Source organism: Elephantulus edwardii, unplaced genomic scaffold, assembly GCF_000299155.1.
Source record: "Elephantulus edwardii isolate Elephantulus edwardi_28Jun2011 unplaced genomic scaffold, EleEdw1.0 scaffold00237, whole genome shotgun sequence".
Lineage (NCBI taxonomy): Eukaryota > Metazoa > Chordata > Mammalia > Macroscelidea > Macroscelididae > Elephantulus > Elephantulus edwardii.
The window spans coordinates 4,113,160-4,137,646 of record NW_006399987.1 but is presented as its reverse complement, the minus strand read 5'-3'; the positions used below and the strand labels follow the sequence as shown (position 1 = coordinate 4,137,646).

The window sequence follows — 24,487 nt, the reverse complement described above, 5'->3', positions numbered from 1 at the left end:
GTTAACAGTGCAACTCACTACATCACCCAAGCTCCCTCTAAAGCAAATTCTGTATTTTAGTAATCAAAGCAGTGAAATAACGATACCCACTATTCCACTCCAAAGACAGAGTAGGAAACAGGACTGGCCATCTACTTCTTAAATAGACTTCTGAAAACCCTATGGACAGTAGAGGAACACAGATTATAATTCTATTAGAGGAAGAGGCCAGACGGGAGGTCAACCAAAATGAAATAGTGGCAAACATCCTTCTTTTTTTATATATATATTGACTCCTTTATTGGTACACCAAATAACAAAATCTAGCATGATTCAAAGTAGTAAAGGATATGAAAAAACAGGGCAGGACACCGGCAGCAACTATAATGTCACACACAAAAGAACAAATTTGTGTTGGTGAGTTGCAAGTACTGCTTTTACTACTGTTACGTATCACCAGCATTCACACTAAGAAGTGAAACACAACTTCAGTTATATTAGTGAAAATAAAGATGCAATATTTTCTCCATCAAGTTCATGCATACCCCTGATTTCTACCTAGGATAAGAATCCATTTTAGGGGTAAATTCTGGATGTAATTAGGATACCTTCCAAAAGCTTCCCTAGAGGATAAGTATGACCTCACTCTAGCATTCCCACTGCAGTGCAGACGGACACTCTGCAATGTTCCTCTGTTGTTTATGTGGCTGCTGCAGACTCTCATTCAGGGCTTTCATGTTCAGGCCTTGTTAGTGACGATGATGATATGTGAAGTTCATCAATGCAAGTTCTGGCTCTCCTGATAGTGAAAAGCTTTGGAGTTGAATCAGCTTAAAATGTTAAGGTGAACAATTCATCTCACTCACTGTCTTCCACGTCTGGTGAGCCAGCCAGGGGTTGGGACCACATGTCCACTATACTGATAGGGGTCTCCTGGAGGCGAATCTCCTTGGCCGGCTCCCCCTTATTCAGTGTGCAGGCCTCTCGGTGAGGTGGAGAAATGTGAGGCTGTGTGGGCGGCACATACTGGTATTCTGAGTCCTCCTCCAGATCTGAAGGGTAACTGTCGTCAGAATTATAGACACTTGGGTCCCCACAGGTCACAAATGGCACAGTGATCCTGGTGGGTCCTTCGAGCTGGTTGAAATCTGGGTCATAAGTGTGGTCCAGTAGGGGTTTGGTCAGATCTGCTATGAAGCCTTCAGGAGGGTCATAAGCCTGACAGACAGCGAAGGCTTCAATACTGGCGTTACGGCTGCTCCTGGGCTTGGCACACACCACCCTGGAGAAGAATACCCGCAGCTGACTGTAGAGCAGTGTTACATCACGGCCCCGGAATATCTTAGCCACAAAGCAGCCCCCTGGTTTCAAAACATGTGTAGCAATATTCAGAGCAGCTAGGAGGAGCTGGGCCTGCATGTACTCATCCACATCATGGAGGCCGGTGATACCAGGAGCCCCATCACACAGCACTAGGTCTGCAGGGCAGCCCTGGAAGTGCTGGATGATCTCCCTGGCAGTCGACAGCTGGGTGATGTCGCCCTGGATCTGTAACACACCTGGCAGCGGGGCCATGGCCTGCAGGTCCACAGCCACTACCTGCCCACCCCCGATCTTCTGGCTCAGCACCTGGCTCCAGCTGCCTGGGGCTGCACACAGGTCAACGGCCCGCCTCACACCTTGGAACAGCTGGAATTCTTCATCGAGCTGTAGTAGCTTGAAAGCACTGCGGGCACGCCAGCCATTCTCCTTGGCCAGGCGGGAGTAGACATCTCGCTTGTCCTTCGATGTCCGTCCCGTCTCACTCGGCCCAGGGACCTGCCAACAGTAAACTTAGCTTTCAGAGCAAGAGAAAGGAGGCAGCCCTAGCCTCTGAGAGCGCAAAAGGGAGAGAAATCATAAAGCTTCAGTTTGTGCCCCAACTGACACAGATCCCCGTCATGCAAGCCTAAGAGCTAACACAGTGCTACCTGGCTGGCAGTGCGGTTTACTGAGGCTCCAGGGCAGTCTGGACCCGACCCAAACATTCATCATGGGTTTTATCATCTTGTCTTGACCTAACAGGTCTCGGCAAACATTCCTTATTAGCTGGAACATGGAATGTATGAAGTATGTAGGAAAACTAGAAGCTGTGAAAAATGAAATGGAATGCGTAGACATGAACATGCTAGGCATTGGTAAGATAAGATGGACTAGCTTCAGCCACTTTGAATCAGCATGATATACGATGCTGGGAATGAAAAACAGAAGGAGAATGGTGTTACATTCATAGTAAAAAAAGACAATTTCAAGTTTTATTCTGAAGTGCCATGTTGTGAGCGATATGCTATTATCCATACACATACAAGGAAGACCTATTAGTCTATTATTCAAATACACATTCTTATCGCTAACAGGTCCTACAGAGCCAAAGAGGAGAAAATGAACATTTTTACCAAATCTTGCAGGCCAAAAGTGGCCAAACACGCAGTCAAGATGCACTGATCACGATAACTGGTGACTGGAACGCAACAGTTGGCAAGGAAGAAGGAATAAGTCGGAAAGTATGGACTTGGTGACAGAAATGAGGCTAGAAACAGAATGATCGAATTTGGATGTTGAATGATTTATTTAACACAAACAGCTTTTTAAAAAAATACAAACAGCAACTTTACACCTAGACCTTACCTGACAGACTGCACAAGAATCTGACTGACTACACTTGTGTAAAGAATCTCTGGAGCAGCTCATCACCAGTGCAACCAGGTGAGGTGCTGACTGTGCACACCAATTACTCATGTGGGAGTTCAAGGTGAGGTCAAAGTAAATGAAAACAAATCCTTGAGAACCAAAATATGATCTTGATTCTATCCCACTGAATTAAACATCATCTTAAGAATAGGTTTAAAACACTGAACACCAATGGTTGAAGATCAGATGAGTTGTGGGATGACATTGAGAATATCATCCATGAAGAAAGCAGAAGGTTATTACAAAGACAGAGAAGAAAGAAAAAAAACCAAAATGGATGTCTGAAGAGACTCTGAAAATGGCACTAGAGTGTTGAGAAGCCAAAACAAACGGAAAAGATGCTAAAGTAAAGGAACGGAACAGAAGATTTCAAAAGGCATCTTAAGAAGACAAAACAAAGTATTATAACTGCAGAGCGCTGGAATTGGAGGACAAAAGAAAAGAACTCGTTCTGCATTTCTCAAGCTGAAAGAACTGACAAACAAATTTAGGCCTCGAATCAGCGCTGAAAGATGCTATGGGCAATATGTTAAATGACCTAAGAAGCATCAAAAGGAGATAGAGGGAATACACAGAGTCACTTTACCAAAAAGACTGACACTGAAAAATTTCAGGAAATACCGTATGAACAAGAGTCAACGGTAGATGTTCAAGCTGCATTGAAGGCTTTGGCAAAAAGTAAGGCCCCTATGGGATACCGATTGACATGTTTCAACTAACAGATGCAGCCCTGGGTGCACTCACCAGTCTAGGTCAGGAAATTTGGAGGACAGCGTTCTGGCCGACTGACTGGAAGAGATCCATATTTGTTCCCATTCCCAAGAAAGGTGATATAATAGGACAATATCATTAATATCACATGCTGCTGAAGATCATTTAAAAAATGGCTAATACCATACATAGATGGGGGACTGCCAGAAGTTCAAGCAGGATTTAGAAGAGGCCATGGCACTGCCGATGTGTGATGACTCCTAGCTGAAAGTAAAGACTATCAGAAGAGTATCTGTTTTTGTTTTATTGAATACAGAAAGCCATTTGACAGTGTGGATCATAACCAGTTATGGCTAACACTAAGAAGAACAGGATTCCCAGAACACTGAATTGCGCTCATGCCCTATACCAAGAGGCTGTGGTGCAAGCAGAACAAAGGAACACCACATGGTTTGCAGTCTTTAACATGGACTGCATCTCAATATCAGGAAAACAAAAATCCTTGCCACAGACAAACAGGAAACAATACGATAGATGGAGAAAAGACTGAAACTGTCAATGCCTACATCTTACTTGAATCCACAATATACTTTGTACCAGCAGTCAGGATCAGAACATAATAATGTACCAGCAAATCAGGAGAAATATTACACTGGGAAAATCTAAAGCCAGGGACTGCTCCAAATTATTGAGGAGCAATGATGTCATTCTGAAGACTAAGGTGCACCTGACAGAGGACATGGTCTTCTCACTCATTTGCTATGGACCTGAGAACTAGACAATTAATAAGGATGACAGAAGAATTGCTGTCTTTGAACTGTGGTGCTGGAGAAGAGTACTGAATATCTCATGGACTGATAAAATAAAACACAGGTATGTCTTGGAGAACTTGCAGCCAGAATGCTCCTTGGAGGCACAGATGATAAAGCTTCATCTCATATTCTGGGCATGTTGCTAGGAGAGGCTATTCCTTAGAGAGGGACCTCATACTTGGGAAGATGGAGGGATGGCAAAGAAAAGGAAGACCCTCAGCTAGGTGGACACAGTGTCCGTAGCAATGGTCTTGAGTGTGTCAGAGATTGTAAGGATGGCACGGGATAGGACAGGGTTCGGATCTGTTGTTCATAGGGTCGCTATGAGTCATACTCAACTCAGTAGCACCTAACCACAACCACAACAACAACATGGAAAGATGAGTAAAGAATAAAATGCCCCAGTGCCTGGGAAAGCCAAGGAAACTATTAAGAGAAAAGGGACAAGGATGGCAGTGAAGGGCCTGGGGCTTTGTTTCCACGGCCAGAGCTGCTCTGTCTTCAGGCTGTAGTCAAGAGACTGTGTCATTCAGCACAACACCCAACGACCAGGGAGGGGATGTTAATGCTCCGTGGTGCCAGCTCTGAGAGGCACCAAAAGGCAGCCACAGGCAGACAAGTCTTTCGCATCCTTTGCCACCTCTTTTCTTCCCGGAAGAACTAAAATCCCAGAGCGCATAGCTAGTCCCCTAACGATTTTATTAAGCCTTACCCACTAATAGAAAGAATAATCCAGTTATCCATAACACTCACCATGGCAGTGCTCCGGTTTTTAGAAGTCAAAGGGAATGCTGTCTTTACTGCTAAGGAGCCACTTCAGTAAGAAGGACGGATGGAAAACAGTGGGTGGTTTGGAAGGTGAATAATGTTTGGTCCACACACCAGTCAGCCAAGTTGCACTTCTGTGATTTATGGGAGTGCAGGATGCTCACTCCTGCTTCCCAGCAACCCGGACAGGGTAGTTCTCTCTTCACCACACTTGAGATCTGAAATAAAAGAAGGATGGGAGCAAACAGGGCTGAGTGAGTGGAGCGGTGAGTTCTGGCTTCCTCCCAGGTTCAGTGTAATGTTCTACCATCAGGGCATCTGCATTTACAAACACACACCTGTACTACTATTATTTTTAAACTACGATTTGAGAGAAAGCTTATGAATCAAATTAACTTTTCATTCAACCATTCATACACATTTTGTTCAATAACATCAATTTCAATACAATGTGATTACACTAGAATTTTGATTCCCATTAATCCTTGTATAGTTTTGTCTTCTCTTTTAGTGACACTGTGTTGATCATCGCCTTATTGGATGCTGCCTGTCCTCTCCCCTATTTTAACATATATCTATTACCTTTTAGACCCTTAACAAGATGAATTGCTAGTGACTATTAACAATGGGCTCAAGTAGGTCAAGGATGATGATGGCACAGGATGGGGCTGGGTTCATATTCGTTGTTCACAGGGTCACAGTGAGGTCGTGGTCGATGACTTGATGGCATTACCCTTTCTTCCCATCCCTGGTCACCATCCTTAATGCAGCTTCATGGGCTTCTTCTTATTGGCAACAAGATCACTCATGGAGGAATTTACCTATTTCAGAGCATGAGATGCAACCAGGCCAGGCCTGGCTGGAAAAATTGAGCTGGTTTCCTTCAAGACGTCAGGGGCCCAATACTGAAGTTGTGGGTCCAGCTATGTAACTTTGTCCTTTATAGATGAATATGTACACAGTTATCTGACATGAGAAGAACACACTCTTAAGTTTTAACAGTGAGCTTAATATGGGTTATTCATTATATGTGAAAATCCTATTGTGGTTTACTTTTCTTCATTTAATTTATTACATTGTGAATGTAATAAAACAAGATTCCTGCTGCTTTTACAATTAGCATTTCTTCTCCCTTCCCACCTGCCTCTCCCCCTTTCCTTCTCAAACCATGACATACTCGTCCCTAAACTGTTGAGATTCTGGGGATTCCTGTACACTTTGTGCTTCAATCTTAAATTGACCCTGCTCATAGAGGGTTAGTGAAACTGAAGAACTTTTTCTTTAAGTTTTAATTAATCTTCATTGAAATAGCAAAATCTACACTAAGGCAATTTCCTCTCGTGTGATTTACCCCATTGTAAGATCAGCTATAGTTGGTTCTGACTACACAGTAATGAGTTTGGGTTTCTTAGACACTCATGGCCATACATAAGTTTGTCAAGTGATAGTTCTATATGCATATTTATATATGCTGTAAATATATCCAAGTATATGCTAAAACCAATAGGTTACAAGGTTATATACAATTTTTAAATCCTTTTTTAAAAAGAAAAGAAACATGTGGCTGGTGGATATCGCAGCTTAGTGGATTCACCAGACCCCAGCCTTTGCTGTGATGAGTGAGGGCAGCAAAGGTGCAGAAGAGCTTTACAATGTCTGCTGGAAATTAGTGCAACAGGGACATAAAGGTGGTAAAACAAAGGCAGCATTCCATTCATCTGTACTTTTAAATTTTATTTCATTATTTTTTTGTGTGTACCATCAAATCAGATCTGACTGATACAGGAGATTGTTCCTCCTTCTCCAGCAGAGCATCTGGTGGATTTGAACCATGTACCTCTGAGATTGCAGTGCAGCTTCTTGCCACTAGGCCACCGGAGCTCGCTTCATCTGTATTTTTATATGACTACAGCTGGACAATGACTAGGGATGATAGAAGAATTGATGCCTTTGAGCTGTGGTGCTAGAGAAGAGTACTGAATATACCATGGACTGCTAAAAGAACAAACAGGTTCATCCTAGAGAGGGTGAGACCAGGCTGCTCCTTGGAGGCAAGGATTCTGAAGCTTCGTCTGACATACTTTGGACATGTTGCAAGGAGGGCCCAGTCCTTGGAGAGGTGACATCATGCTTGGGAGGGTTGAGGGACAGCGCAAGAGAGGAAGACCCTCAATGAGGTGGATTGATTCAGTGACTAGGGTAATTGGAGGTAGGTGTGTCAGAGACAGTAAGATTGGCACAGGATAGAGCAGGGTTTAGGGCTGTTGCACATAGGGTTGCTATGAGTCACAAGAGACTCGACGGCACATAATAACAACAATAGTTATCATTGACCTAAGATGGATTTACATAATTTTGAAAACTGCACTGATATTTAAATATAGAAAGTAGTAGAAATACTTGAAGGGACAGAACTCACACGCTGAGGTGACATTTGAAGTGTGACTTGATTTGTAATAATCAGCAAAATTCCTATGGCTAAAAATTTCTCCTCTAATCAGAAAAAAATACGATGCAAGGTGGAAAAGCAGAGAAAGTCTTGATGTCTTTGGAAAAAGTGCTTCAATGTGCCAAGAGCTGATCTAATACGGGAGTATTATAACTTTAAGTCTATATACATAAGCCTGAATGTGTAGGATTTTGCTGGCCAGGATAAAAGACAGGATTATATTTTATATGTGATTGGTAGCACACTCGGTTTACATTGCTTAATGTGCCTCTTAATCCTGGGTGGCGATTATACCTTAGTGGGACAAGAGAAAGTAGCAGTTAATTCAGAGACTGCTTTCATAAAATAGATCTCTCATAGAGTAATGCAGACTATTTCCCATAATTTAGTGAGTGGGTGCTACTGCCACTGACAGGGCAGGAAACTCAAGTGAGAAGTAGATTTATTCAGGTGAGATTTTAAAACTTCTCTCTTGCCCATGTTAGATTTCCCTGGGGGATTATGAGGAGGGTTTGGTGTCTGAATTCATGGGTAATCAAGAGTATCTCAGATTGTAGGTTTTCTCCACCTTGTCATTTTTATTCTGTGCATTCTTGACCTTGTTGGTACACACGGTTAAAAAAAGAACAGTGCTCAGGCTGTTCGTTCATAGGGTCGCTATGAGTCGTCTACGACTCAACGGCATTAAACAACAACAACATAGATATGTATTGGAGAAAGTGCAGCCAGCGTGCTCCATAGAGGCAAGGATGGTTAAGCTTTACTTCATATACTTTGGACGTGTTGTTAGGAAAGGCTATTCCTTGGAGTAGGACATTATGCTTAGAAAGATAGAGGCTCTGTGAAGGAGGGCAAGACCTTCAACAAGATGGACTGACATAGTGACTGCAGCAATGGGTTTGAGTATGTAAAAAATAAAGTTGGTGCAGCATAAGACAGGCGTCAGATCTGTTGTTCACAGGGCCACTAGCAGCTGTACTCAATGAGATACATAATTAACAACCTTAAGTGTTTAATAATGCTTTGTTAGATACTTTAAAATCATGAATGGCAAAAGACAAAAAATATAATTAAAAGTGTGCATCAAAAGAGTTGGTCAAAAAGATACAAGATAACCTACAGAATGAGAGAAAATACAGTGAAACTGTGTCAGAACTCAGTTGGACAGACTTGTTTCTCTGAGTCTGGCCAGTTTTCTGCCTTTAATAGGATCCAGCCTCACCACTTTTTATGTTATTAACTTTCGTATAAAATATGTGATTTGTCTTTCTCACACAGGTCCCAGCTTTGATATGTTTTGGGGACTCATTTATCTCCTAAGGGTTTATTATCTAGGAAAAAAAATATAGAAAAAGAACATGTACCACTCAATACAGACAAATGGATAATTTTAAAAATGGGCAGAAATGCAAGATACAGGCCTAGTGCTGCTTCTTTAAAGATGACACCATGAAAGCCCTATGACACAGTTCCACACAGGCACAGGGGGGTCACTGTGAGTCTAAAAGTGCCTCAATGGCACCTAAGAACGCGTGTAGGCCTAAAAGGCTGGAAAGCAGGACACACTTTCTTTTATATCAGTGCTTACTGCATTATTATTCATAATAGCCCAAAGCTGGGAGGCAATCAGATGCTCAGCAATGGACACATGGATAAAGAAAATGAAATATTACTCAGTCAAAAAAAAGAAACGTTTTCATAAATGCCACGATATAGGTAGAACATGGTAGATACAAAAGGCCAAATACTGTACGATTCCAATTATAGGACCTATCTAGAACACAATGGTTACGAGGGGTAGATGGGAGGTGGGGCAGAGGAGCTAATGGTGAAGCATTAAGAGTGCCTGCTAGGGAGCTCTGGTGGCCTAGTGGCAAGACGCTGCACTGCAATCCCAGAGGTACATGGTTCAAATCCACTGGATGCTCTGCTGGAGAAGGAGGGGGCAATCTCCTCCTGTACCAGTCAGATCTGATTTGATGGTACACATAAAAACAATACAATAAAAATAAAAAAAAATTTAAGTTTTTTTTTAAAGAATGCCTGATAAGGGTGATGAAGAAACATGGAAATTGACAGTGATGGTTGTCCAGCACGGTAATTAATGTTCATGAACTGTGTAAGTAAAAATGGCACAAATACGATTTCTTTTTATGTTCATTTTCACATATGCCTGCAAAGACAGTGTTAATGATATTATTAAAAATAAAGTGGTGTATAAGACCATTTTTATACACATAGATAACAAGTAAAACATGTATTAAGATCTAAGGGGGGACCAGAGGGGTGGGGATGGGTGGGGAGGTAATCATGGGGTCACATGGTTTGACGGGTAGAAGTGGGGGTGGTTGGGGGGGGAGATCTGGTGTGAAGGGCAATGTGTATATACTTTGTAGCTAAACCAGTGTAAAATTAAAAAAAAAAAAGAAAAAAACTCAGATACCTTATAGCATAAAGTGCTACAAGACTGAATCTCACATTGCATTTCTCTAAGAATTTAGAACAATAAAAGATAAATAATGGGGGGGGGGGAGTGCTTTCTTGTTCTGCGTGTATAAATGAAGAGCAGGATATTTAGGTATATGGAGATACTGAGAGGATTTGATGGTTGTTATGTGCCACTGAGTCAACAAACTCACAGGCAGCCTGTGAACAAGAGATCAGAACTGTGCCCCACTCGTGCCATCCTCATGGTCCTCAATCTGCTCCAGCTCCTCTTACAGTCACTCCGTCAATCCATCTCGTTGAAAGTCTTCCTCCTTCTCTCTGACCCTTTACCTTGCCCCACATGATGCCTTCTTCCAAGGACTGGCCCCACCTGACAACATGCGTAGAGTATGTGAGATGACAGAGCGGGTTTTCAGAGAAGTAATTGCACCACTGGACCAATTGGCAGCATCAGGATGGATGGTGAAGAGATTGAGATTACTGTTCACAGCTTTAGTTTGCATGGCTTCATGGTCAACACTCTTGGCAACAGCAGCCAGCAAATTACAAGACGTACTGCGATGGGAAAGTCTGCTGTTAGGGACCTCTCCAGAGTACTGAAGAGCAATGCTGTCACTCTGGAGACTAAGGTGCGTCTGATACAAGCCATGGTCTTTGCTATCACTTGTTATGCATCAGAGAGTTGGACAATGACCGAGGAGGATAGAAGGAGAATTGATGCCTTTGAGCTGTGGTGCTGGAGAACAGTATTGAGAATACCATGGACTGCTAGGAAAACAAACAGATTCATCCTAGAAAGGGTTAAACCAGGCGGCTCCTTGGAGGAAAGGATTCTGAGGCTCCATCTGACATACTTTGGACATGTTTTAAGGACGGACTGGTCCTTGGAGAGGGACATCATGCTTGGGAGGATGGGGGGACAGCGCAAGGGGGGAAGGCCCTCTGTGAGGGGATTGATTCAGTGACTGGGGTAATTGGGATGGGTGTGTCAGAAACAGTGCGATTGGCACAGGGCAGAGCTGAGTTTAGGGATGTTGTACACAGGGTCGTTATGAGTCGCAGATGACTCGATGGCACGTAACAACAACAAACAACAATACTGAACTTAGGTTACACTAATTTACAGAAACTAACTCCCAGTTGAGGAATGATAGTGTGTTAAGAGTGGGCTTTTAAGTTAACTGGATCTGGATCATCTTACGCATATGAATGGAGGAGGGGACACAGGACTGCAAACACAGCAACAAAATCACATACATTTAAAGTATTTTAAGAGATTATGTTAATGGCATTGGCGTTTCCAACAATTTCTCAGATTTAAATTTAGACACTTTAAATGTGTTCCTTAGGGTCTGCAAAGCTGTGACATCCCACTAGCAAATCACCATGCCAATAATTCAAGGGACATCTGGGTGGGTTAAAACCACCAACCTTTCCACTAAGTAACCTTAACCTTTTCCAGAGTCTTCCTACTTGGGTTTTGTTGTTTTTGTGTTTGGTTTTTTTTACTTTGTAAAATAATACAAAGCAAAGATAAGTCTTTTTGCAACATTGTAGTTGCAAATGTGTAGCTGATCATGGTAGAATCTGTCCACCTATTTAGTTTTATAACATTTGGCTCCCATTTGTAGTTATTCCTAATATTTGCTGTTATATGCAGTTTTTGCCCCAAGAAGCCTTCAATTGTTGAAGTATGGCTCACTGGTACTAAAAAAATGTGCTTCAACCAACCACCTCCGATCCAGCACAGATCACACACAATGAGTGTGCGACTCTCTCACTGCCTAAATTAAGCTTGTTCAGCAACCTCACATTTTACAGCAGAAGCTGGCTATGTTTCTCATTCAACCAAGATGAACATTTATTCCTTACAAAGAAATTCCTGGAAACATTCCTATTAAGTATTTTCCTTCTGAATTATTGTAAATACAGACCTAAATAAACACTAAGGAGTTCTAGTGGTTGAGTTGAAAGGTGTTGCACTGCCAACCCAAAGGCATGCAGTTCGAATCCACCAACTGCTCTGCAGGAGACAGATGGGCAATTTCTTCTCTTGCAATTTACTGCCTTCTGAAAATCCACTGGAAGGTCGGCTATGAGTCTGTTCTGACTCCACAGTACATAATGAAATATGCATTATGGAGCTCTGGTGTCCAGGTGGATAGATAAGGAGCTGTCCTGCCAACCCAAAAGCCTGAGTTTTGAATCAACCACTTGCTTGCAGGACAAAGACGGGCAATCTCTTCCCAGGCCTCTCAACTTACAGCCTCTGAAAATCCTCCGGAGGGTTTGCTACAAGTCAGTTCCAACTCAATCACACATAATAATATACACTAATTTCAAACTCATTTCTTAATTCATCGTGCACATCTATAACTTTTAAAGGAGGGGATACAGACTTCCTTATCATCTTAATTTTTAAAAATGGCAAGCAATACTGACAAAAGTCCCGCCTGATCAAACACAGAATGTAAAACTCTCAAAATCCCTCCAAAAAACCTTGTCACTATCGAGTTGGGCCAGAGTCACAGCTGAGCCTCCAAAGGGTTGCGGAGACTGTTCATCGCTCAGAGCGAGATTGCCCATCTTTCTGTTTCCGCTGCTGGTGGATTCAAACCTCAGCCTCGGTTTTAGCAGCAGGACTACGCCACCAGAGCTCCCTACAGAAAAGAAAGTGGATCATTTTCTTAGGCAGAGAAATCGTGATCAATACTGTGTGGTGAGGTGCCTCGAGTCGCCCCTCGGGGTGCCCCGACACCCAGCGACCAAGAGAACAGCACAGAACGCAGGCCGGCGCCATCCCACCCCGAGGCTCTGCTGTCTGTGCCTTGAAATGAGGATAGACTTGGATTTGAGTTCAGACCCTACGTTTATCAGATCTGTCCACTGGCAAGCGATTCCATTTCTCAAAGGCTTTTCTAATACTCTGCAAAGAGCCAAAATCGTGCTCTGCGAATAAAGGTGGCGTAGTACACCGAGGATCCAGAGCCTGGTCCTCCTGAAATAAATGGTCAATAAAGACTCGGACAGAGCGTGATGGAGGCCAGAGGGGAGGAGGAGGGAGGGAGGGAGAGAGAGAGAGTGAGAGTGTGAGTGTGTGTGTGTGTTCAGGAGCGGTGGGCGATGAGGCTCAAGAGGCTGGATTATAAAAAAGTAAAGAAAGAAAACAGGGAGCCCAGCAGCCGCGGGGGGTCGGGTGGGAGCAGGACGTCTCCGACTCGGGCTAATTCCCCTGAACATCCACGGAGTCCGGGGCTGAATTTTTTTACAAATGCCCAGTTGACGGTGACGATCCGAGAACCAAGTTTCAGTTTACCGAGGCTGATTCGCACAATGTTTCCCTTCGGGGCCCCAAGAGAGAGACACACACACAGCTCACCCCCACCTACTCGGCGGTCCGGAGAAGGCAGCTGCGGCCGGTGGGTCGGGATCGCGCAAGACTCGGCAGCGGCCGTGCAGGCGGCGACGGCGGAGGCGGACGACGTCCCGAGGCTCTGGGAGGGCGGACAGGGCGGGAGTTTGTGCAGGCGAGCGGGCGCAGGGCCGAGGACCTCAGGACAGGAGCCTGCGAAGCCACCCGCTAGCGGATCAAGCCCACTGACGACAGAGGTAACACGCATAGGCGGGTATTGTGACGGGGGAGGGGGGGGAAAAGACGCGCACTTCCGCTTCCGGTCACTGCGCCGCTTGGTGTCTCTGCGGAAAGGACACGTGCGGGGTCCGAGAGTGCTGTGGCTGGTGACCGAGTTGTTTAGAGCCCCCCCCTCTTTTTGGGATCTAAACACAGCTGCCCTCCATAGAGTCTGTTATTTTTGTGACTTTTTAAAAAATCACATATAGGTTTTATTTGTTTGTTTTTACAGAGACATAGAGTAGATTTGACTGATGATGTGTCCTGTCTTCATACCTTTTCAACTTGTATGCAGAACAGATTATCCGGGAGGCTGGGCTCTATGAGGAGAAATGTGAGGTCAAGATTGGTGGAAGATCTATCAACAATCTGCGATATGCAGATGATACAACCCTGCTTGCTGAAACTGAGGAGGACCTGAAGCGTCTGCTGCAGAGTGTCAAGGACTGCAGCCTCCAATATGGATTGAGGCTCAATGTCAAGAAGACAAAGATTCTCACCACTGGACCAATCGGCAGCATCAGGATGGATGGTGAAGAGATTGAGATTGTTCACAGCTTCAGTTTGCTTGGCTCCACAGTCAACACTCTTGACACCAGCAGGCAGGAAATTAGAAAACGTATTGCCATGGGAAAGTCTGCTGTTAGGGACCTCTCCAAAGTACTGAAGAGCAGTGGTGTCTCTTTGGAGACTAAGGTGCGTCTGATACAGGCCATGGTCTTTGCTATCACTTGTTATGCGTCAGAGAGTTGGACAATGACTAAGGAGGATAGAATTGATGCCTTTGAGCTGTGATGCTGGAGAAGAGTATTGAGGGTACCATGGACTGCTAGGAAAACAAACAGATTCATCCTGGAAAGGGTCAAACCGGGCTGCTCCTTGGAGGCAAGGATTCTAAGGCTCCATCTAACATACACTGGACATGTTGCAAGGAGGGACCGGTCCTTGGAGAGGGACATCATGCTTGGTAGGGTGGAGGGACAGCGCAGAAGGGAAAGGCCCCCTATGACATGGATTGATTCAGTGACTGGGGTAATCAGGATGGGTGTGTCAGAGACGGTGCCATCGGCACAGGACAGAGCAGAGTTTAGGGATGTTGTACATAGGGTCGCTATGAGTCGCAAGCAACTCGATGGCACATAACAACAACAACAATGTGGTCTGCAGACTCCTGTTTTAGACGAACTTTTACTTCTTTTAAATTGTTGGATAAGTATATCACAGAACAGGTGTTAGTGTTTTTCATAAGTCTGGGCCAGGAAAATACAAGGCTCAGCCTTCTATAGCTGCTTTGGCTGAGCCTCCGGCAGGTTTTCATAGACAGTTTATCGTAAAGGGAGAGATTGCCCATTTTTCTCCTCAGAGCTGTAGGCAAATTCGAAGCAGTCTGCCCCGGCCTACTTTTTTTTTTTTTCCTATCTCCCAATTGTCTGTTTGTCTTTTTTTAAAATTTATTTTAATGAAATTTACAGAGACTTTAGATTTCCATTCTTTCACTGTTGCACACTTTCCTCCCTGCCCACTCCACCCCAATTAGTTTTTCTCTTTAAAAAGTAAAAAAAAAAAAAAAAATTCTTTATTATTATTTTACTGATTTTTACCCTCTTGTCTTCTTTACAATTCCTGTTAACCCCTCCAAGCCTAATTCTGTATATAAATCTTTGTTTAGCTTTTCACAGTGATCTTGTTGTGTTGTTATGTGCCAAGTCACCTGTGACTCTTAGCAACCCTATGTACAACAGCTCTGAAGCCTGACTTGTCCTGAGCCAGTCTCACTGACTCCAATAAACCTACTCCCATTGCCCCAGTTACTGTGCCAATCCTGGGTCTTCCTCTCCTGCACTCTTCGTCCTCCCTTCCGCGCATGATGTCCTTCTCCAAGGATCGGTCCCTCCTGGCCACGTGCCCAAAGTATGTCAGACAGAGCTTCAAAATCCTAGCTTCTAAGGAGAAACTTGGTTTCACCCTCTCTTCTTGGTGGTCCATGTTATGTTCAAGACTCTTCTCCAGCACCACAACTCAAAGGCATCAATTCTTCTATCCTCCTTAGTCATCATCCAGCTCTCTGATGCATAGCAAGTAATTGTGAAGACCATGGACTGAAGCAGGTGCTCCTTAGTCTCTAGACTGACATCGTTGCTTCTCCATACTCTGGAAAGGTCCCAATTTGCCTGTGTGTGTGTGTGTGTGTGTGTGTGTGTGTGTGTATACATACATATATAGTGTGTGTGTGTACCGTCAAATCGGATCTGACTGATACAGGAGGAGATTGCCCCTCCTTCTCCAGCAGAGCCTCTGGTGGATTTCAACCGCATACCTCTGGGATTGCAGTGCAGCTTCTTGCCACTAGGCCACCAGAGCTCCCCCCAATTTGCCTTTTCCTAACTGCTGGTGTCCATGATTACTAGAAAAGCCTGTTTTTGTTGCCAGGTGTTTTTTAGTTGGTTCTAATGCACAGCGACCCTGTGTAAAAAAGTTGCTCGGCTGTTGTTGGAGCTGCCGTGTCGATCCACGAGGGTTTCCTTGATGGTTTTCCTCCTTCCCCTAATCCTCTACCAAGCGGGACACCCTTTTCTAGGGACTGGTCCCTCCTGATATATGCCCAAAGTGTGTGAGATGAGTATCACAGTTTTAGCCTTAGAACATTCTGGCACTACTTCCAAGACAGATTTATTTTTTTTGGTAATCCATGGTATATTAAATATTTTTAGCACCATAACTCAAAAACATTGATTCTTCACCCATCATCTTTATTCAGTGTCTAATTATTGTTGTTAAGTGTAATCGAGTTGAGTATGACCCACAGCAACCCTATGAACGAAAGACCTGCACCCTAAAAAAAAATCTGAACCCTGTTTTGTCCCGGGTCATCCTCACACTTCCTGACACACAAGAGCCCATTGCAGCGGTCACCGTGTCAATCCACCTGGCTGAAGGTCTTCTCTTTCACCAACCCTTCACCCTTTCCAGCATCATGTCCTTCTCCAAGGAACAGCCCCTCCTAGGAACATGCCCAAAGTCTGTGAGGCAAAAGCCACATCATTCTTGCCTCCAAAGTGTTTAATTAGCTAATCTATTTTGTTGTTGTTGTGTATCAATGAGTTGGAATCAACTCACAGCTGACCCTCCAGAGTGTTTTCAAAGGCAGTTAATCTCATGAGAGGAGACTGCCCTTCTCTCTCCCTCGGAGTAGCTAGTGAATTCGAAGTGCATGTTTTGGAATTGCAGCCCAGGCCACCAGCCTATTTATACATAACTTAAAAGTAAGATTTCAGCAATCAAAAGATACCTTTGGAGAATAAAGAAAGTTATTTGCATATATGGCCATTTGAAAAAAATTTACTACTGTTTTTAGAGAAATAATTTCTTTGCTTCTCATCTTTCCTCATCTCTAGGTTTGTTAAAATCTCTAGTTTGGCTTCCGTTTCATGGTTTCATTTTGCTCATATCAGGAAGCTTTCCCAAGAAGCAGAGTACAGACTTTTGGAACCTAGTATCTCTAGTCCTTATTACTTCAGGGTTCCAGAGCTCAGGATTCTTTTCTCTGTCTCTGTCTCTGTCTCTCTCTCTCTCTCTCTCTCTTAATTTGATTTGAAATTTCAAATGTGTACAAATTCAGAGGTTTAAGAAACTTCAAAAGCCATAAGCAAGTATTTAGGAAGCAGAAGGCTGAGAACGTCCCTGCTCACTTAATCCATGTTTGATTTTACACTCCTCACAGGTGAGCAGACAGTGCCTGTTATGCCCTGGGCCAAAACCGAACCCCCGGAGTTGGTCTTCAAAGGAATGGAATTTAGCCTGGCATGTTCGTATGTAGGATGCCTTTCCAAGTCCGAATCCCAAGATACCAGCAAGTGCAACTTTAGGCAATGATCCAAATCTTGGATTAGATGCTAAATAACCTTTATGCACCAGTCCTTACGTGACAAGCATGCTTACAAGAGAAAAAGGCAGAGCTCACTTCCAGAAACTTTCTTCTTGACATTCTCAGATAATCTTTACAATCTCTCCTCTGTGGATGTGGACTTTCGATTTTGGACAAAATAACAGGCTCTGCTTGCTTGGTGGTGGGAAATGGTGACTTTTCTCTTGGTTTTCATGGGTGGACACCGAAGCCATGGCGACCTTGGCTTTCCTTTTCTTCTGGTGGAGAGGTCTCTGCTGGCAGATCAAGGTCTGCAGGACGCGGTTCCTGCCGAGCTCACTCCCTTCAGAGCTCAGGATTCTGAGGGGAGAAGTTTTCCAGGGTAAAAGATAAGAAGATACACATGGCTCTTCCTAAGGACAGGAGGTAAAAAGTGAAGTATTTTGAAAATGACAATTATAAACAGTTTTAGGAGCTCCCCCCCCCATTAATAAGCTAGTACACCTGCTGTACAGAGGTTACTCATGGTGGCTGTGAAGCTGAACATTGTGACACTGATGTGTCAAATGCAAGAATGGTTACCCATGGTGGAAAGTGTTTGGTGGAACTCCCCGATTAAAACAAGCTTGGAAGCAGGAGTGGCATCCACTTCCAAAATAGCTTGCCTCCGGAAACCCTATAAACCTAGAGAAAGGATGAAAATTATACAAGTGTCCAGGTCTTTCATTCATAGGGTTGCTATGAGTTGTCTACGACTCGATGGCACTTAACAACAACATAAGCTAGTGGTAAGAATCTGTGCTGCAACTCTGAATGTACACAGTTCGAATCCACCAGTTGCTCTGTGGGAGAAGGATGGGCAGTCTCCTCCCATGTGATTAACAGCCTCTGATAATCCACTGGAGGGTCAGCTATGGGTTGGTTTGGACTCAACAGTATTTAACAACTCCTTAGAGGCAAGGATGCTGAAACTTTGTCTCACAAACTTTGGACATGTTGTTGTTGTTGTTACATGCTATCGAGTCACTTGTGACTCATAACAACCCTAGGTACAAAAGCCCTAAATCCTGCTCTATCCTGTACCAACCTTATTGTCTCTGACACATCTACCCCCATTGCCCCAGTGACTATTAACCTAGCTCATCAAGAGTCTTCCTTTCCTATGCTGTCCCTCCACCATCCCAAGCATGATGTCCCTCTCCAAGGACCGGTCCATGTCCAAAGTATATCAGATGAAGCTTCAGAATCCTTGCCTCCAAGCAGCCTGGTTTCACCCTCTCTGGGACAAACCTGTTGGGCATGTTATCAGGAGGCCATGGTCTGCACAAATCGATGCCTTTGAGTTGGGGTGCTGGAGAAAAGTACTTAATATACCATGGACTGCTAGGAGAACAAACAGGTCTGTTCTGGAGAGGGTGAAACCAGGCTGCTCCTTGGAGGCAAAGAGTGTATATCTCTGTGCCGTCAAATTGGATCTGACTGGTACAGGAGGAGATTGTCCCTCCTTCTCCAGCAGAGCATCTGGTGGATTTAAACCACACACCTCTGGGATCACAGTGCAGCTTCTTGCCACTAGGCCACCAGAGCTTGCCAAGACGCAAAGATTTTTAAGCCCTATCTGACATACTTTGGGCATGTGGCAACAAGGGACCAGTCCTTGGACAGGGTGGAGGGACAGCACAAGAGAGGAAGACTCTGGAAGAGATGGATTGACTCAGTGATTGGGGTAATTGGGAGTAGGTGTGTCAGAAACAATGGAGCTGGCTCAAGATGGACTAGAGTTCAGAGCTGTTGTACATAGGATCACTGTGAGTCGTCGCAAGCAATTCAAGGGCACATAACAACAACAGTGGTTATGGTTGTGTGTCACCTTGGCTGCCTGTGATTCTCTGGTTTGGCAGTTATGATGAATTTTGATGTAATCATTCCTTTGATGAGATTTTCCATGGGTTGCCAGTTGGTTGGAGGGATGTTATTAGAATTGGCCTACACTGAGTATATAAGGAAGACCAGTGGGACAGGCTTACTTTGTGCCATCTCCATGTGCATCTGGGTCCATATCTCTTTGGTTCTTTGGACTGATGGCCAGCCTTACCTGCTGACCTTGAATACTTCAGTCTCCGAAGCCACAGACCACAGGCCTAGGCCTTGCCAACCTCTACAAGTACATGAGTCACTTCTTTGGATAAATCTCTTTTCTGTTGTTAGGTGCTGTTGGGTTGAGTAAAACTTATAGTGACCCTATGAACATCAGATCTAAACCCTGCCCTATCCTGTGCCATCTTTATAATTTTTGCCACACTAGACCCATTGTTACAATTGCGCTGGGAAAATCTGCTGTCAGTGGCCTTTCCACAGTACTGAGGAGCAACAATGTCAGTCTAGAGACTAGGGTGCGCCTGACCCAGGTCATGGTCTTTGCAGTTACTTGTTATGCATCAGAGAGTTGGACAATGACTAATGAGAATAGAAGAAGAATTGATGCCTTTGAGCTGTGGTGCTGGGGAAGAGTCTTGAGTAGTGTTATTGACCATCACAAGAATATGAAAACAGCCCAGATGTCCAACCACAATTGAATGGATTGAGAAATTGTGGAACACTCACCAGATGGAATACTACATAGCACACAGGAGCAATGATTTTGTAAATTGCTACCTTCTTTGGGAGGGACTGGAGAGCATTATGCTGAGTGAACTCAGTTCCATCAGGACAAATACTATATAAAACCATTATTATAGAATGAGTATGAGGATCCAAGGAGTGGGGAGGGTGGAAGCAGAGGGTTGAGGATGGGCAAGGAGGGGGGGTTAATCATAGTGTTGTACAATTTGATGGAAAGGTGGAGGTGAAGGAAATGTAAAGATCCGGTGTGGAAAACAATATATTTGAACTTTGTAAATAAACCAGTATGAAATAATAATAATAAAAAATGGAAATTTTTATTGTGAGGAAAAAAAATAATAATAAAAAGATGTAAGTTCTAATTCAAGACTTCAACATAGGTATCATTAAAAGAGTTTGTATTTGGTTAAAAAAGACCCACAGATTCTTACCACTGGATTGATGGGCAACATTATACTGAATGGAGAAGAGATTGATATTGTGAAAAATGTCATTTTGCTTGCATTCACAATTAACACCTTTAGTACCAGTAGTCAGGAAATAAGGAGATGCTCTGCACTGGGAAAATCTGCAGTTAGGGACCTCTCCAAATTACTGAGGAGTAATGATGTCAGTTTGAGGAGTAAGGTGCATCTGATTCAGGCCATAGTCTTTCTGCTCACTTGCTATGCATCTGAGAGCTGGAAAATAAATAAGGACGACAGAAGAATTGATGCTTTTGAGCTATTGTATTGGAGAAGAGCACTGAACATACCATAGACAGCCAAGAGAACAAGAAGGGGCTAGTCCTTGGAGAGGAACATGATGCTAAGAAGGGTAGAAGATCAGCAAATGATAGGAAGACCTTCAGCCAAGTGGATTGACAAGGTGACTGCTGTGATGGGCTCTTGTGTGTCAGAAAGTGTGAGGATGGCACAGGATATAACAGGGTTCAGATCTTTCATTCTTAGGGTTCCTATGAGTCATACTTGACTCGACGGCACCTAACAACAACATTAAAGATGTATTTTGATATATTTACAGCCACAATGACATATCTTATGCTAGTATTTACTTTAAAATTATGCAGCAGGAAAGATGAGGAGATGTGGAGGCAGGTGAGGAGGGAGAAAGGAGAAGGGAGGATGAAACAAGATGAGTCATATCATATGCTGAGGATATGTATGATGCATGAACTCCTATGATGGTTACATTTGACTTTATAGATTGTATTACCGTGATGGTTGCAGTAGGCATCACTATTCATTGCACTGTGTTCCCTGAATTCTTCCATATCCACAAAGACTTTGTACTAGGTCTTCTAAGCCCTGCTTCTTCAATTTCAGTGTAAAGCCGAACCACTCAGGGATCTTGCTGAAATGTAGACCTTAGCACCTCTCATTCATTAAGTCTGGACTAAGGCTCAGAAATCTACATTTTTAATAACCACTCTAGATAGTTGTGATGGTGCTGGCCAGAGAAGCACTGAGGTAAACCTGTAGGTGACAGGCACCACTGACAAAATTCTGGTTGCATTTGAGTTGATTCAGGTTCAACACGACCCCCACATGTGTTGTAGTAGAACTTTGCTCCGAGAGGCTCTCGGTGGCTGGTTCTTCTGAAGGACAGTTCCAGGCCTTTCTCCCGGGGCACATCTGGGTGAAATCACACCTCTAACCTTCTGTTTGACATACAGCCAAGTATGTTTACTAACCGCTTGCAATACCTATGGGACTCCAGTGATAAAACTAAGTTTGCTTGTTTGGGTTTTTTTGTGGTTGTGGTTGTTATTTTCCCATCTATCATGTTGTTGCCTGTGGTCCAGTGGATAAAACAAAGCTTCTGTTCTGCGAGCACTGTGCATGAGGGACTTGCTGGTAGACAGGAAGCTTCGAGTAGAAAAGGAGGCTCCTTGTCAAATGATTAGCAGAGAGTCTCCCTAGGTCAGTGGCAATGGGGTTAGAAACGAACAGATGAAAAGATGTTTTAGAGACTGGATCAAGGGCCCTTTGTAACTGACCAGAAGCAAAGTTGAAGAAGAGAGGAACACAAGGAATGGCCCACAAAGTGCCCTGAAAGGACCCAGCCTTACACCTCTTTGCATTTCCCACAGTGCCTCACAGAGGGAGTGATGGCCTAGTGGCAATAAACTGTGCTGCAATCATGAAGACCTGCAGTTCGAATCCACCAGATGCTCGGCTGGAGAAGGATGGATGTGCAGCTTCCTCCTGTGCCAGTCGGATCTGACTCGAGGGCCCACAACAAGGGGGGGAAAAAAGAACTCACAGCTAGTTCATTCTGTAAACTCCATGAATTCCAGGAACCATTGAGACATGAACAGGAAATTGGGGCACAACAAATAAAAGTTACGGCCAATCAAAACAGAATTAATTACCTAAAAATATAAATAAAAGCAAACTAAGCTTGGTAGGGTGGAGGTACAGTGCAGGAGGGGAAGACTCTCTATGAGGTGGATTGATTCAGTGACTGGGATAATCGGGATGGGTGTGTCAGAGGCAATGCGATTGGCACAGGACAGAGCAGGGTTTAGGGCTGTTGTACATAGGGTCGCTATGAGTCGCAAATGACTCGACGGCACATAACAGCAACAACAGCAATTAAAATGAAAAGGAAGCTGCCATAGACCTTTCCTTCGCTGTGTACACAACTAATTCAAGCGGGGTAAAGGTATGGGAAATAGTTTGGTGATTGCTGTGGCCCTTTCCCCCGTAGACTGTAGGGCAACACGGGGTTTAATGAAGAGAGTGGCTTAGACAAAAGTCTGCTTAGACACTCCTGCGCCTCTACTCAAAAACACCTCGTGTTCCCTATTGCCTTGGGAACAAAGTCGGATCCCATGCTATCACATCCAAGACGCCCAGTGCCCGTTCAATCTGCCTCCTCGCGTCCGTGTTCCTCTCTACGCCGTGGGAACTCTGCTTCAGCCTGCTGGGTCAGCAAGATCAGCAAGAATGCCCCAGGTCTTGGTACAACAACCGGCTGGATCACCTTAGTGACCAGTTGAGCTTCTCTGAGCCTTAGTTTCCTTCCTTGAAAAAGGATGTGCTATTTGCCTTATAATGTTAGAAAGTCTTGTGCAATTCCAAGAAGCCTCCCAGAGTCCTTGTGTAACTGTCAGTGCTCTCCCTGGTATCCCCTATGTGTATACCCCACCCTGCCAGAGTCCAGACCAATCCCTGGTGACCCAAAGTGACTTCCCTCTCTCCTGGTTTCCAGTCCCATCCCTGGCTGTCTTCAGGGATCCAGTTTCTGTCTCTGCTCAGGGATCCCTTCTATGGCACTGCTAAATCCCTACACCTTATATGTCCAGTCGTTTAGGGCTAAGCCTTTGGCAGTCAGCAAATGCTGCTTTATTGCATTCTTAATCTGTTTTTATCTTTTTAGGTAATGAATCCTGTTTTGATTGGCAATTACTTTTATTTGTTGGTGCTGCCAATTCCTATTCAAGTCTCAACAATTCCTGGAATTCCTAAGTTGTAACCACTTTGCCATCAAGGCTCTTTCTTTTAACCTGTAGGGTCATCCATCCCTTTGCACTGCCAAAACAGTTAAACAGTTAATTCTGCCAATTGGCCAAGCCCATGGCAATCCGAAAAGGTCACTTTGCCTTTGTCTTCCTGTTTGATCTTTTCTCAGTCTGGTCTCATGGTCATTGAGCTAGAACTGACTCATAGCTGACCATCCATTGTGTTTCACAAGCTGTAAATCACATGAGGGGAGATTGCCCATCTTTCTCCTGTGGAGCCCCTGGTGGATTTGAACCACTAGAGAGGTGTGGTGTCTGGGTTAGCAGCACAACTTCCTACTCTTTATATATCCAATTTCCAGTGGAGATTAATTTTCTTTTTTCACCATGAAAAAAAATTATATCCAGGCAATGAGGTGACCTCTTACAAAATTGTTGCTGTTGTTATGTGTCGTCCAATTGCCTGTGATTTATAGCAACCATATGTACATCATCTCTGAAGCCTGCCCTGTCGTGAGCCTATCTCACTGACTCAGACACACCTATCCCCATTGTCCCAGTTGTTGTTGTTGTTGTTATGTGCCGTTGAGTCCCTTGCGACTCATAGAGACCCTATGTACAACAGCCCTAAACTCTGCTCTGCTCTGTCCTGTGCCAATCGCACTGCCTCTGACACACCCATCTCGATTACCCAGTCACTGAATCAGTCCACCTCATAGACGGTCTTCTCCTCCTGTGCTGTCCTTCCACCCTCCCAAGCATGATGTCCCTCTCCAAGGACCTGTCCCTCCTTACAACATGTCCAAAGTATGTCATATGAAGCCCCAGAATACTTGCCTCTAAGGAGTAGCCTGGTTTAACCCTCTCCAGGATGAATCTGTTTGTTTTCTTGGAAGTCCAGGGTACATTCATTACTCTTCTCCAGCACCACAGCTCAAAGGCATCAATTCTCCTTCTGTCCTCCCTAGTCATTGTCCAACTCTCTGATGCATAACAAGTGATTGCA

General features: G+C 44.1%; 1 protein-coding gene and 1 pseudogene across 1 annotated transcript; both read right to left on the bottom strand.

Annotated features, from left to right (window-relative positions):
* Nucleotides 1-837: 837 nt before the first annotated feature.
* LOC102867384 (putative tRNA (cytidine(32)/guanosine(34)-2'-O)-methyltransferase-like) lies at nt 838-13,517 on the bottom strand. The gene is made up of 2 exons (XM_006898862.1): nt 13,287-13,517; nt 838-1,797 (listed from the first exon to the last, which is right to left on the bottom strand). Exons 1-2 carry the CDS (start codon nt 13,515-13,517, stop codon nt 838-840), a joined length of 1,191 nt encoding a protein of 396 aa, XP_006898924.1.
* Nucleotides 13,518-17,182: 3,665 nt separating this feature from the next.
* Nucleotides 17,183-17,647, bottom strand: LOC102869542 (annotated as a pseudogene).
* Between the last annotated feature and the right edge of the window lie 6,840 nt (nt 17,648-24,487).